Consider the following 13,600-nt stretch of genomic DNA (forward strand, 5'->3'; position numbering starts at 1 on the left):
TGGGGCATGGGTACAGACTGAGCCACTGCACTTCAGCCTGGGTGATAGAGCCAGACCTTATCTAAAAGACTGAAGAAGGGGAAGACACAGCATTTGAGAGAAGACCTCACAGAGAAAGGGGTTTTCAGTCTGGGGACAGCAGATGTGACCAGCAGTCCTGAAGGTAGGAAGGCACATTTTAATCACGGTAATACTTGCTAAGCCTATAAAACGCTTAGGGCGTCACAGGATCTTTTCACATGTCTCATCTCAAGTTATGCCCCCAACAACTCAGCATTCCCACTTTGCAGATGAGGACACTGAGGCTCAGGGAGGTGATATGTAAGAGGCTAAGCCTCAACACACACTGGGCCTTTTGCTTCCAAAACTGCTTTCCCTTGCTCTGAGGCTCTCAGAGAGTAATTGCTGGGTTGTGAGCACTGGGTAAGAGGATGGGTGCTTCAAAGCAGCTGCACCCCAGGATAAAGGTAGAGGAAAGTAAAAACATCTTCCCCTGCTGTTATCCAAAAGAGAAAAAGAATGGAATTGGGCAAGGGGTGGAGAGGGAATCCAGCTTTTGAAACAGAATTATAGGAATTTTGCTACCTGTTATGTGTAGAGCATCATGTGAGGCACTTGGGACAGCTGAATGAATGAGCTGCTTCTCAAGGTGAACATGTACATATATACGCTCACAATTTACATGTATTGAGCAGTGGGCACATGGTTTCATCTGCACAGTGACTCTGAGGTAGGTACTACCATTAGGCCCATTTTTAGAGGGGTTAATGGAGACTTAGAAGAGGCCCAGAGGCCGGGCGCGGTGGCTCAAGCCTGTAATCCCAGCACTTTGGGAGGCCGAGATGGGCGGATCACGAGGTCAGGAGATCGAGACCATCCTGGCTAACATGGTGAAACCCCGTCTCTACTAAAAAATACAAAAAAACTAGCCGGGCGAGGCGGTGGGCGCCTGTAGTCCCAGCTACTCGGAAGGCTGAGGCAGGAGACTGGCGTAAACTCGGGAGGCGGAGCTTGCAGTGAGCTGAGATCCGGCCACTGCACTCCAGCCTGGGCGACAGAGCGAGACTCCGTCTCAAAAAAAAAAAAAAAAGAGGCCCAGAAAGGTTAGGTAGCTTTCTCAGAATCACACAGGTGGTAAGGGGATTCAGGCATGCCCCCTGCAACCACTGTCTTCACCACCATATGGCACCAGTTCCACATGCTGTACGGTCCAGGCTGTGAGACTCAAGGAAAAACAGAGCAGAGGCCCAAGGGAAGGTGAGGCCAGTGTGGGCTGGAGGCCTTGGGGCAAGCTTCTTGGAGGTGGGCGTACATGTTGGGGCTTGGAGGACTAAAGAACTTGGGGGAAAGGGAAGGGGAGAAGAAAAGGATTTTCTGAAAAGGAAATGGCAAAAAGTGAAAGTCCAAACCATAGGCTGCTGTGAGTAAATAGTGGGAAATGCAACCTCCTTGGGGTCAAACCTCTGACCCTCCATTTTCCCATCTGTAAAGTGGGAGTAATAAAATCATCCACCTTATGAAAGCAAATAAAATAATGATTGTGAAAATATTTTGGTGACAGTAAACTGTGATAGGAAGATAACAAATCATTTCTGTTACAATACCATGCTGATAGGCATAAAAGTTGCATTCATGTCCATGGGCAAAATGGGAGTCAGTAGAATGCATGGGACGCAGGAAGGATGTAGGAAGGAAAGGGTAGTGTAAATATAGGAGGACTGGCCGCTAAGAAGAAAGTAGAAGAAAGAGGGAATCTCCCTGTGTATGGGAAAGTCTATTGCAGAGTCAACTTGGGCTTCCATCCTGGGACCTTCCAGTGAACAGCTAGAGACATCTTCCTCTGGGCTTTGGCAAACAGCCTTTATGTCGGGACCCAGGGGGCCCTATATGGGAAATAAGGCCAGACACATGCTCTGAATCCCTGCTGCAAGATTTCTGAGTCACCTTCGTCCCCGTGAGCCTTCATTTTTCTCATCTATAAAATGAATGACAGCTAGCTTGTTGGAGAACTCTCAGTAGCAACTCAGGAGAGTCAGTTTCCCAGGTCTCTTTAATTCTGCCTCTCAAAGGTGATGGGAAAACATCTGGACAAGAAGCCAAGGAACTGGGACACATCTCTCCAAGGATGAGGTGCACGGCGCTCTGAAGATGCTGGCTTCTCTCTATGCCCAACCCAGCTCAGGGGATCCTCTCCACCACAGCCCTGGTTGGGTGCCTGTCCGCTGGTGTCCTGGAGACCTCGCAGCTGCTGTGGGCATCTGCTGCCACCTAGCGGTCTTCCATGGCACTGTCTTCCCCACCAGCCCCTAGCTTTGACAGGGGCACTCCCTGGCATTCGTCTCTTCAGAGGGAATGTCTGTGCCTGTTTCACGTCTGTCCTCCTGCCAGCTGGAGTTCCTTAAAGGCTGTCATGATCGTTATCTTTCTAGCTCCAGTTTCCAGCACAGTGAGGCACAAAGTAGTTGTTCAGCAGGTGATTATGGAATAAATGGATGAACGGACCAATAAACAAATAGCCTTGTCTAATCAAAATTAGGCAACAGAAGGAAGTCACTTCAGGGTTATTTAATCCGCGGGCAGCTGACTCCTCTAAATTGACTCTTGACAAGAGGTAACTCTTATAAATGCTCCAGAGGCCTTCAGGAACAGAGGTGATTTCCAGGTGGCTGGGCTAACATTAAAGGTGGTTGTACTAAAAGCAGGGATTTGGCCTCAGGGACTCTACCGTTATGGTGGAGGTACAGCACTTTTCTATTTTTGCTTCCTCCACCATGGGCCAGGATCTTCCTCAAGAGGATGCCCTCAATCCGAGAAAGCCTGAAGGAACGAGGTGTGGACATGGCCAGACTTGGTCCCGAGTGGAGCCAGCCCATGAAGAGGCTGGCCCTTGGCAACACCACCTCCTCCGTGATCCTCACCAACTACATGGATGTGAGTGCCTGGCTCAGCCCCTCGCTCCCTCCCTGTCTGCTTTCCCCCATGGACCTAGGGCTTTCTTTACCATAAGACTCACCCTTCCCATGCTGTGTTTGACGAAGGCGCTGAGGAACATGTGAGCACCCTAGAAAATTCCCATTTTCCAGTTGGAAAGCCTGAGCACAGAAGACATGAAGGCACTCAGGGGCCATTCAGGGGCAGGGTTAGGTTTGGAACTCAGCCCAGGCCTTAAGCCAGGTGTCCTAGGTGGGTGGGAAGGGGTGTGTGACTCAGGAGGGGGTTTCTGTGACCGGGTCCAGCACAGTCTGACGGCTTGCTGCCCCAGTAGATTCTCAAGGGTCAAGTTCGCATCCTGCTTCATTCTCAATGTTTTGATTTCGCCATCTTGTCTTACTGAGATTCCCAGTTTCTGGGATGCCATGGGGCGATGCTAAGCCTTCGACCAGTTCCTGCAGGACAACAGAAACCCCGAGAGGCTACAGGACCTCACCTGGGCCAAATCTTACCCTGACAGCCAAGAGTGAAGCCAGACAAGACCCCAAGACCCAAGGTGCCCTGAGCCCCTCCAGCCCTCTTTTTACCCCCACAGACCCAGTACTATGGTGAGATTGGCATCGGCACCCCACCCCAGACCTTCAAAGTCGTCTTTGACACTGGTTCGTCCAACGTTTGGGTGCCCTCCTCCAAGTGCAGCCGTCTCTACACTGCCTGTGGTGAGACCTAAGACCCACAGTGCCTCTCCCCAGTCCCCCTGCCCTACTGTGCATGAGCAATCCTGCCCCACACCTAGCTCCCATCCCTCTTGCCACCAAGGGAGTGCCTTCCTCTCTGCCTCTGTACCCACTGACCCTGACACTTAAGGGAGAGAGGAAGATGTCTCCCATTTTTCTGATATAGCCACCAAGGTTTAAAAAAAAAAAAAAAAAAGAAAGCTCCAAGAACCCCTGACCACTCAGAAGGCCACTTCCCAGTCTTCCTGAGATTGAGACAGGACTGAATTCTCAAACCCATCCCAGGCACTCGGAACTCTTCCATCCCTAGTCTTAATCAACAACCTCTTACTGGGCACTTACTCTGTGCCCAGCATCTTCTCTGGTGTTATCAGTGTTAGTGATTACTTTAAATTCCTTCATTTAGGACAAAATTATCGAGGTATGGGCACATTAGGGGGGCCCAAGAAATCCAGTCCTTGATTGATGAAGCACGTATTCCAAGCCCCCTGACCCTAGAGTCACTCGTCCTTGTACCTAAGCTAAGTCCTAAGCCACACCAGCCATACCCACAATGCACCCTGCCTCTGAGTCCCCCTGTCTGGGCCACTCTTGGACAAACCTGAGCCTCTGTCCCCCTGTCAGTGTATCACAAGCTCTTCGATGCTTCGGATTCCTCCAGCTACAAGCACAATGGAACAGAACTCACCCTCCGCTATTCAACAGGGACAGTCAGTGGCTTTCTGAGCCAGGACATCATCACCGTAAGTGGGGTTGCCCTAGGTCATCTGCTCCCAACCCCTTCTGTCCCCAGGCCTCTCCTGACCCTCCAGGGGCCATACCTGCGGGGAGGTGCACTGCAGCCCACTTGGAGCCTGGGGAGCTGAGGAACACCCTGTTCTGCCACATCTGGCTGTTGCTGCAAAGCAGCAGTACCTATGGGGGAGCAAGCTTGGGCCACGGGCTTAACTGTTGGGTGGTTTATGGATGTTTTTGCATCTGACTTGCACGTAGGGCTTGTCGTGAGCCCCATGGCTGCAGTCAAGTAACTTGTCCGAGTTCATCAGCTCTGACTGGGCTACACCCTAGTCTGAAATCCAGGGTCAGGGTCAGGCTGAGTTTTAGGGTCAGGCATAGGTTTTAAGGTCACAGTTGAGGTTGACTCTGGGATTCAGGTCAAGTCCTGCTTTTCTTTTTATTTGGCCCATGTCTGACCCTTTCCTCCTTCTGGAGTTTCTCAGGCCCTGCTCCATCAGAGTTAGGGGAAGGGCACACATGGGACCTGACAGAAAATCAGGGTGATTCCTGCCTCCCTCCCTTTTTTCTGTGAACTCAGATATAAAAAAGGGAGAAGGGCAAGCTTGGCTGTGCTGAAGAAACCCTTCGCCCATGATAAGCGTGGGGGCCAAGACCTAGTCCTGCCGGGCACGAAAGCCGGGCCACTGGGGAGGAGGAGGAGCTCTTGGCAGCTTTTCTTTTGCTGCTTGGCAGGACCACCCCCTCAGCCTCTGCTGTCCAATCCCTGGTCAACTCCAGCTCTCTCTTGGCTCTGCAGCACAGACGTGTATTGGCATACACATTGGCATACACAGAGTGTGTGCGTGCAGAGTTGAGGAAACACTCTTACCCCAATTTCTGTACCCTGAAGCCTGTGTGCCCCTGGGATCCCTAGTGTGGAAGCCCAGACCAGACTCCAGCCAAGGAGTGGGCAGTGGGCTTGGTCTCCTCTGGTCCTTCCTCCCACAGGTGGGTGGAATCACAGTGACACAGATGTTTGGAGAGGTCACGGAGATGCCTGCCTTACCCTTCATGCTGGCCGAGTTTGATGGGGTTGTGGGCATGGGCTTCATTGAACAGGCCATTGGCAGGGTCACCCCTATCTTCGACAACATCCTCTCCCAAGGGGTGCTAAAAGAGGACGTCTTCTCTTTCTACTACAACAGGTGGGGACTGGGACTCCAGGGGCTGAGGTGGGGGGAGAGGAGGGGAGAAGAGCTGGGGAGTGGAAGGAGAGCCTGGGCCAGAATTGTTAAGTGTTTGTGATTAGGTGACAGTCAATTAATATCTAGAACTGTACTAGCCAATATGGAAGGCACCACTGAAATTTAAATTAATTCAGTACAGTCAAGCATCAATTAAGCATTCAACTGGTGGCTCTTAGTTGCACTAGCCACATGTCAAATGTCTGGCAGCCGTGGTGGCTAGTAATTACGGTTTTGGACAGTGCAGATAGAGAACATTCTCAGCTTGGCAGGACATTCTAATGGACAGTACCACTCTGGAGCAAGAGGAGATGCAAGGTGGGGGTGATGGGAAATAAGGGATTACCGTGACCTGGAGCCCTGCCTGTGAGGGCCATGGCTCCTCCCACACAGAGACAGCCAACTTCAGTCATCCATTAGATCCTTCATTTGTCTGCCCACTCATCAGTTCAGTAAATGCTATGTGCCAAGCACTGTGCGAGGCTCTGGGGGTGCAGCAGTGAACACCGTGAACAAGGCAGAACCTGTACTCCCCTACCCACATAGAGCTTACAGGCTAACAGGGAAGACAAGACATATTCCAATGTAATGAGTGTCACAGGCAGGCAGCGAGTGTGGTGCTGAAAACCATGGATGCTTTTCAATTCTAGGTTGAGCTTATATGCAGCTCAGCCAGCATTGGGGAAGCTGTTGTCAGCTCTTGAGCAGGGTTGGGCTCTACTCCAAACTGCTGGGCTCAGAAAGATGGCATGAGTTGGAGACAAGAGAGCTGGAGGCAAAAGGGGCCAGGTGCAGTGGCTCATGCCTATAATCCCAGCACTCTGGGAGGCCAAGGCAAGAGGATCGCTTGAGCCCAGGAGTTAAGGCTGCAGTGAGCAGTGATTGTGCCACTGCACTCCAGCTAAGGCAACAGAGTGAGATCCAGTCTCAGAAAAAGAAAAAAAAAAAGTCAAAAGGGTAAGAACATGAGGCCAGTGGCAAAAAGAATAGAGGAGAGGATCAGAGTTCAGAGAAATCTCACAGTAAAACGGAGAGGAGTCTCTGGTGTGGTGATAGAAAGGGAGGCCTTGAGAAAAGACCAATTGGTGGCTCTGCAGTCAGGGGTGGTCTTTAGAAGAGCCATTTTAGAGGAGGTAGGGGCAAGGCCAGATGGCAAGCAGTTAAGAGGTGGATGATGTGGGTGTCAGGAAGTGGAGGTCATAAGATGTAGGTTGCCCTGGGACATTCAACAGGGAAGGGAATTGGGGGTGGCGTGGGGGGTGAGATCCAGAAGCAGAAAAGGAAGGGTGGGTGTTTTTAAATGCTAGAGGATGCTCGAGTGATGCCTGTAGGTGGAGGAAGAAGCCAATAGGAAGAAAGAGATTTAAAATGTGGAAAGAATAGGAGCTAAATGGGAGCACTGGAGTTTGAAGGCCATGAAAGACATGAGGTTCCAGCAGACAGGAAGAAGCCAGGCTTTGCAGAGGAGAGGGCTGGCTTCTTCCTTTATCTTGGGATGGGAAGGAGGGAACATCCAGAGACATCCTGAAGTATTGAGAGAGAGGCAGTAGGGAATTTGTGCTAGCACATACACATACATTCCGACTTTATAAAAATACAAGTAGTTTGCAGTTGCACAAAATAACATATGCACACCTACACACCCATGCACACATGTGCATGTGTGAATTCTACTATGAATTCTGGAAAAACACATCACACACACATGCACGCCCTGGAGATTAGGCCTACAGTAGTCCCTGAGCCAAGCGCAGTGTGGAGGAAAGGAAGGCGAGGGGAATCAGCTCTAGACGGGGCACCAGGAGCCTGGCTCCAGTCCCCTACTTGTTCACTCATGGACTGGGTAACTTCAGGCAAGTGACTTCGCCTCTTAGTGATTCCATTGCCTGAAGGGCAAAGAGAGTACATAACACCCACCCTGCCAAACAGCAGGGCTGATGAGGTTGGCATGAAATGAAGCTTCCTTTCTGCTGTCTCTCTTTCTCTGCAGAGATTCCGAGTAAGGAGACAAAACCCCCACATGGCTGTGACCTTCCAGTACTCCCTGAGCACCTGACCCAGAATTACACATGCCACCGGCCCAAAACTCGCATCAGCAAGCCCAGCCTCCGCTAGATGCCGAAGTTCTCTGTCCTTCCTTCCTGCTCTCTCCATGCCCCCTGCCCACACCCAATAGCCTCCTCAGGGTCCCCTCCCCTACACCTGCTCAATCAGCAGCAACCCAAGAGTGAGGCGCGTCCATTTGTGTCTTGTTCACATCCACTCATTGTTCTTGTACCTGCTCCTTTTCTGTGACCTCTCTGGGGATGCTTTTTGGGGAACAGCTGGACTACCCTGGAACAACCTCTGGCTGGGGTTGGGGAGGGGAAGAAAGGCGGAGAAGCAGTATGTTCTGCATGCTTCCCAACGACAGCTCTGAGCCTGGCTGTCTGTCCCATATTCCTGTGCCCTAGAGCCCTCTGTCCTGCCCGGCACACTTGTGCAACCTTCCCCGATTACCTGAGTTGCTGGGTCCCGGAGGTTATGGATTTCCAAGAGCTTCTGATCTTTCCTTTAGGAATTCCCAGTCGCTGGGAGGACAGATTGTGCTGGGAGGCAGCGACCCCCAGCATTACGAAGGGAATTTCCACTATATCAACCTCATCAAGACTGGCGTCTGGCAGATTCAAATGAAGGGGTCAGAAATCCTCAACCCTCTCCGGGCTCCAAAAATTGCTGATGTCATTGAGGTTGGGGAGGGTGGGAAGGACAGCGTTACCATCCTTCCCTCTTTCCAAATGCAGCCAATTCTTAAGCACAGCCACCATTTGCTCTCTGCCTGCTCTGTCCAGGCTGGGAAACAGAGAAGGGAAGGGCCTGGGGAGAAGTGGTGGAGGGCGACAGTACCTTCCCTCCTCCATTCACTGCCTCAACCGGCCACCACCGTGGCCTCCACCCACCCACCCACACTCAGGAAGGACACGCAGCCTGGAGGTGCCCCATCAGCCTTCTGTCTGTCTGTCTGACTGTGGCCTCCCCCAGGGTGTCTGTGGGGTCATCCACCTTGCTCTGTGAAGACGGCTGCCTGGCATTGGTGGACACTGGTGCATCCTACATCTCGGGTTCTACCAGCTCCATAGAGAAGCTCATGGAGGCCTTGGGGGCCAAGAAGAGGCTGTTTGATGTAAGAAGCCAAAGAGGGAAGGTGCTGCGGGTGGGGGGAGCGCCACCTGGTATCGGCTCACAAATCCCCCAGGCAGATGAGGCCATCTCAGGCCTTCGCTTGTTCACCTCACACTCTCCACACGTGTGGCTGGTCACCCATGGAGCGGGGCACTGTGCCCAACCCTCTCCAGCAGAGAGGCCAGGCCACCAGCGCAGGACTCCTCATCTGCTGAAACGTCTTCCATACTCAAGGAGGCTTCCTTTGCCCCCCACCCCAGTATGTTGTGAAGTGTAATGAGGGCCCTACACTCCCTGACATCTCTTTCCACCTGGGAGGCAAAGAATACACGCTCACCAGCGCGGACTATGTATTTCAGGTGAGGTTCGAGTCGGCCCCTCAATGGCAGGGAGGAAGGCTGGACAGAGACCCTCAAAGGGGACAGATTACAATGCATAGATCATGTTAGAAATGTAGTTCTCTAACTTGGCTGTGCATGTCACCTGCAGAGCTTTGAAAATCCTGGTACCTGGGCCACATCCCATACCTATTAAATTAGAACCTCTAGAAGTGGCACCTGGGGTTCAGTTTCCCTAGGTGATTCCAATGTGTGGTCATATTTGGGCATCACTGTGCCTGTTCCCTCATCTCCATTTTCTCATCAAATACTCCCAATAATCCTATGCTCCTATATTCTTATCCTCTTTTCATAATCAGTAGGCTTAGAGAAGTTGAATAACTTGTCTAGAATCAGAAGCTAAGGCAAACTGTAATCTCCTGAAGGAACCACGGTGCCTGATGCATTGTTTGCCTGGCATCTAGCACAGGGGCTAAACACAGCAGTGGTACAGTCCACAATGGGGCAAAATGGCCAAGATGTGAGGGAGGCCCAGTGTGGCTAGGGGAGAGATGGAGGTGAGAAGGGGAATGTTGCTGAAGACAGTTGCTAGGGTCAGGCAAGGTGAAAGGAGAATGGTCATGTGCTGGGTATGGAGAAATTCTCCCCTTCCTGCCAGGAATCTTACAGTAGTAAAAGCTGTGCACACTGGCCATCCATGCCATGGATATCCCGCCGCCCACTGGACCCACCTGGGCCCTGGGCGCCACCTTCATCCGAAAGTTCTACACAGAGTTTGATCGGCGTAACAACCGCATTGGCTTCGCCTTGGCCCGCTGAGGCCCTCTGCTGCCCAGGCAGGCCCAGCCTTCAGCCCTGGCCCAGAGCAGGAACACTCTCTGAGATGCCCCTCTGCCTGGGCTTATGCCCTCACATGGAGACACTGGATGTGGAGCTCCTGCTGCATCCATGCCCTGACCCCTGCACCCACCCTTCCCTGCTTTGAGGACAAACAGAATAAAGACTTCATGTTCACAGGCTGTCGCATCTGGGTTCACTAGGGTTTAGAACAGAGGGAGGGGCTGCATGATCATGTGTGGACAGGAATGTGACATGGACAAGCTACACATTTGCCTCACACACAGGTTCTTGCATGCAGGGATGATGCCATCCATCGGCCATCAATAGGACTCAGGTGGAGCTGTTTACACAACCTCGGGTGGGAAGTCTGAAGAGAGCCGGAACCAAGCTCCCTCTAGTCCCTCAGGGACCAAGGCCAATGCTGTGGCAGTAGACTATGGGTCAGAAAGTTCACCCAGCTCACAGAAGCCAGCTCTGAGTTCAGACTGCTCTGCTGAGCAAGTCAGCCCTGTCTCTTGTCCCTGCAAAACTCCCCTCAGCTCTCCTTATCCACTGCAGATGCCCCAGCCCTGCCCCATGTAGCCATTTACACAGGCATTCTAAGGCACTACCACCTAAAATCATAGAACACCAGAGATCCAGGCAATACTTCCACTTTATAGGTGGGGAAACTGAGGCCCAGAGAATGGAAGGCCTTGCCGAAGATTACTTGGTCAAGAATCAAGTAGTGAAGAATACTGAAAGATAGTGAAGAATCAAGACTGGAACCCAGCCTGCCTGACTTGGGTCCTGGAGGCTTTCCACCTCATCATAAGCAGTTGGTACTGTCATACAGTGCTTCATGCACGCTGGTATGGGGCCACATGCACAAGCACACAGGTGCACACACACTGCTATCCTCCATCCCATCCACCAGGGACTCCTCAGACTGAAGTCTCTTCTCCCACTCTCACTCTTTGGGCTGTCTTCAGGGCATGTGTAACTTGGGGAATGAGAAATCAGCATCCACCTGGAGCTACTGAAGCCATCACTCTTCACCATAGTTGCTCACCTCTCTTTTGACAGAAAGTCATGAGGCACTGAGTGGCTCAACCAGGCCCTCAGTACCTCTGGGAGCCATCTACAAGAGTCCATGAGCAGTACCAAGAGCCAGAGCCTGGCCTTCAGGACCCTGGACTCCCACTTATTCTCCATGTTCCCTTGTCCTGTGCAGCTGTGCTTCCTGACTGCAAAGGAAGTGTTGGAGGCCATTGTCTTTTCCAGCTCCATCCTGGAGCTCTGTGACCTTAAGAAGGCAGACACGACTCCCATTATCTCCTTCACTGTCCAGTATGGTAGGCACATGTGGCTACTTACACTAAAATTAAAAGTAATTAAAATTGAATAAAATCGGCAGGGCGCGGTGGCTCGCACCTATAATCCCAGCACTTTGGGAGGCTGAGGAGGGTGGATCACCTGAGGTCAGGAGTTCAAGACCAACCTGACCAACATGGAGAAACCCCCATCTCTATTAAAAATACAAAATTAGCCAAGCATGGTGGCACATGCCTGTAATCCCAGCTACTCGGGAGGCTGAGGCAGGAGAATGGCTTGAACCCGGGAGGCAGAGGTTGTGGTGAGCAGAGATCGCACCATTGCACTCCAGCAGACTGGGCAACATGAGTGAAATTCCGTCTCAAAAGAAAAAAAATTGAATAAAATCAACGTGGCTAGNGAGCGGGGCACTGTGCCCAACCCTCTCCAGCAGAGAGGCCAGGCCACCAGCGCAGGACTCCTCATCTGCTGAAACGTCTTCCATACTCAAGGAGGCTTCCTTTGCCCCCCACCCCAGTATGTTGTGAAGTGTAATGAGGGCCCTACACTCCCTGACATCTCTTTCCACCTGGGAGGCAAAGAATACACGCTCACCAGCGCGGACTATGTATTTCAGGTGAGGTTCGAGTCGGCCCCCTCAATGGCAGGGAGGAAGGCTGGACAGAGACCCTCAAAGGGGGACAGATTACAATGCATAGATCATGTTAGAAATGTAGTTCTCTAACTTGGCTGTGCATGTCACCTGCAGAGCTTTGAAAAATCCTGGTACCTGGGCCACATCCCATACCTATTAAATTAGAACCTCTAGAAGTGGCACCTGGGGTTCAGTTTCCCTAGGTGATTCCAATGTGTGGTCATATTTGGGCATCACTGTGCCTGTTCCCTCATCTCCATTTTCTCATCAAATACTCCCAATAATCCTATGCTCCTATATTCTTATCCTCTTTTCATAATCAGTAGGCTTAGAGAAGTTGAATAACTTGTCTAGAATCAGAAGCTAAGGCAAACTGTAATCTCCTGAAGGAACCACGGTGCCTGATGCATTGTTTGCCTGGCATCTAGCACAGGGGCTAAACACAGCAGTGGTACAGTCCACAATGGGGCAAAATGGCCAAGATGTGAGGGAGGCCCAGTGTGGCTAGGGGAGAGATGGAGGTGAGAAGGGGAATGTTGCTGAAGACAGTTGCTAGGGTCAGGCAAGGTGAAAGGAGAATGGTCATGTGCTGGGTATGGAGAAATTCTCCCCCTTCCTGCCAGGAATCTTACAGTAGTAAAAAGCTGTGCACACTGGCCATCCATGCCATGGATATCCCGCCGCCCACTGGACCCACCTGGGCCCTGGGCGCCACCTTCATCCGAAAGTTCTACACAGAGTTTGATCGGCGTAACAACCGCATTGGCTTCGCCTTGGCCCGCTGAGGCCCTCTGCTGCCCAGGCAGGCCCAGCCTTCAGCCCTGGCCCAGAGCAGGAACACTCTCTGAGATGCCCCTCTGCCTGGGCTTATGCCCTCACATGGAGACACTGGATGTGGAGCTCCTGCTGCATCCATGCCCTGACCCCTGCACCCACCCTTCCCTGCTTTGAGGACAAACAGAATAAAGACTTCATGTTCACAGGCTGTCGCATCTGGGTTCACTAGGGTTTAGAACAGAGGGAGGGGCTGCATGATCATGTGTGGACAGGAATGTGACATGGACAAGCTACACATTTGCCTCACACACAGGTTCTTGCATGCAGGGATGATGCCATCCATCGGCCATCAATAGGACTCAGGTGGAGCTGTTTACACAACCTCGGGTGGGAAGTCTGAAGAGAGCCGGAACCAAGCTCCCTCTAGTCCCTCAGGGACCAAGGCCAATGCTGTGGCAGTAGACTATGGGTCAGAAAGTTCACCCAGCTCACAGAAGCCAGCTCTGAGTTCAGACTGCTCTGCTGAGCAAGTCAGCCCTGTCTCTTGTCCCTGCAAAACTCCCCTCAGCTCTCCTTATCCACTGCAGATGCCCCAGCCCTGCCCCATGTAGCCATTTACACAGGCATTCTAAGGCACTACCACCTAAAATCATAGAACACCAGAGATCCAGGCAATACTTCCACTTTATAGGTGGGGAAACTGAGGCCCAGAGAATGGAAGGCCTTGCCGAAGATTACTTGGTCAAGAATCAAGTAGTGAAGAATACTGAAAGATAGTGAAGAATCAAGACTGGAACCCAGCCTGCCTGACTTGGGTCCTGGAGGCTTTCCACCTCATCATAAGCAGTTGGTACTGTCATACAGTGCTTCATGCACGCTGGTATGGGGCCACATGCACAAGCACAC

At 51.8% G+C, this 13,600-nt stretch overlaps 1 protein-coding gene across 2 annotated transcripts in view; it reads left to right on the forward strand.

The window, feature by feature from the left end:
- Nucleotides 1–12,896, forward strand: part of REN (renin) — a 13,856-nt gene extending 960 nt beyond the window's left edge. The window contains exons 2-10 of one of the 2 annotated variants that reach the window (XM_017881058.1): nucleotides 2,781–2,931; nucleotides 3,527–3,650; nucleotides 4,293–4,411; nucleotides 5,394–5,590; nucleotides 7,620–7,628; nucleotides 8,187–8,306; nucleotides 8,651–8,792; nucleotides 9,052–9,150; nucleotides 12,541–12,896. In XM_017881058.1, the coding sequence (XP_017736547.1) occupies nucleotides 2,781–2,931; nucleotides 3,527–3,650; nucleotides 4,293–4,411; nucleotides 5,394–5,590; nucleotides 7,620–7,628; nucleotides 8,187–8,306; nucleotides 8,651–8,792; nucleotides 9,052–9,150; nucleotides 12,541–12,702 (1,123 nt within the window). In that variant the 3' untranslated portion in view covers nucleotides 12,703–12,896. Of the gene's footprint in view, nucleotides 1–2,780; nucleotides 2,932–3,526; nucleotides 3,651–4,292; nucleotides 4,412–5,393; nucleotides 5,591–7,619; nucleotides 7,629–8,186; nucleotides 8,307–8,650; nucleotides 8,793–9,051; nucleotides 9,151–9,787; nucleotides 10,146–12,540 lie in introns of those variants that run through there. The other variant, XM_017881057.1, reaches the window with a different exon arrangement.
- The last annotated feature ends 704 nt before the right edge of the window (nucleotides 12,897–13,600 follow it).

This window comes from Rhinopithecus bieti, unplaced genomic scaffold (genome assembly GCF_001698545.2).
Source record: "Rhinopithecus bieti isolate Rb0 unplaced genomic scaffold, ASM169854v2 scaffold_12049, whole genome shotgun sequence".
Classification (NCBI taxonomy): domain Eukaryota; kingdom Metazoa; phylum Chordata; class Mammalia; order Primates; family Cercopithecidae; genus Rhinopithecus; species Rhinopithecus bieti.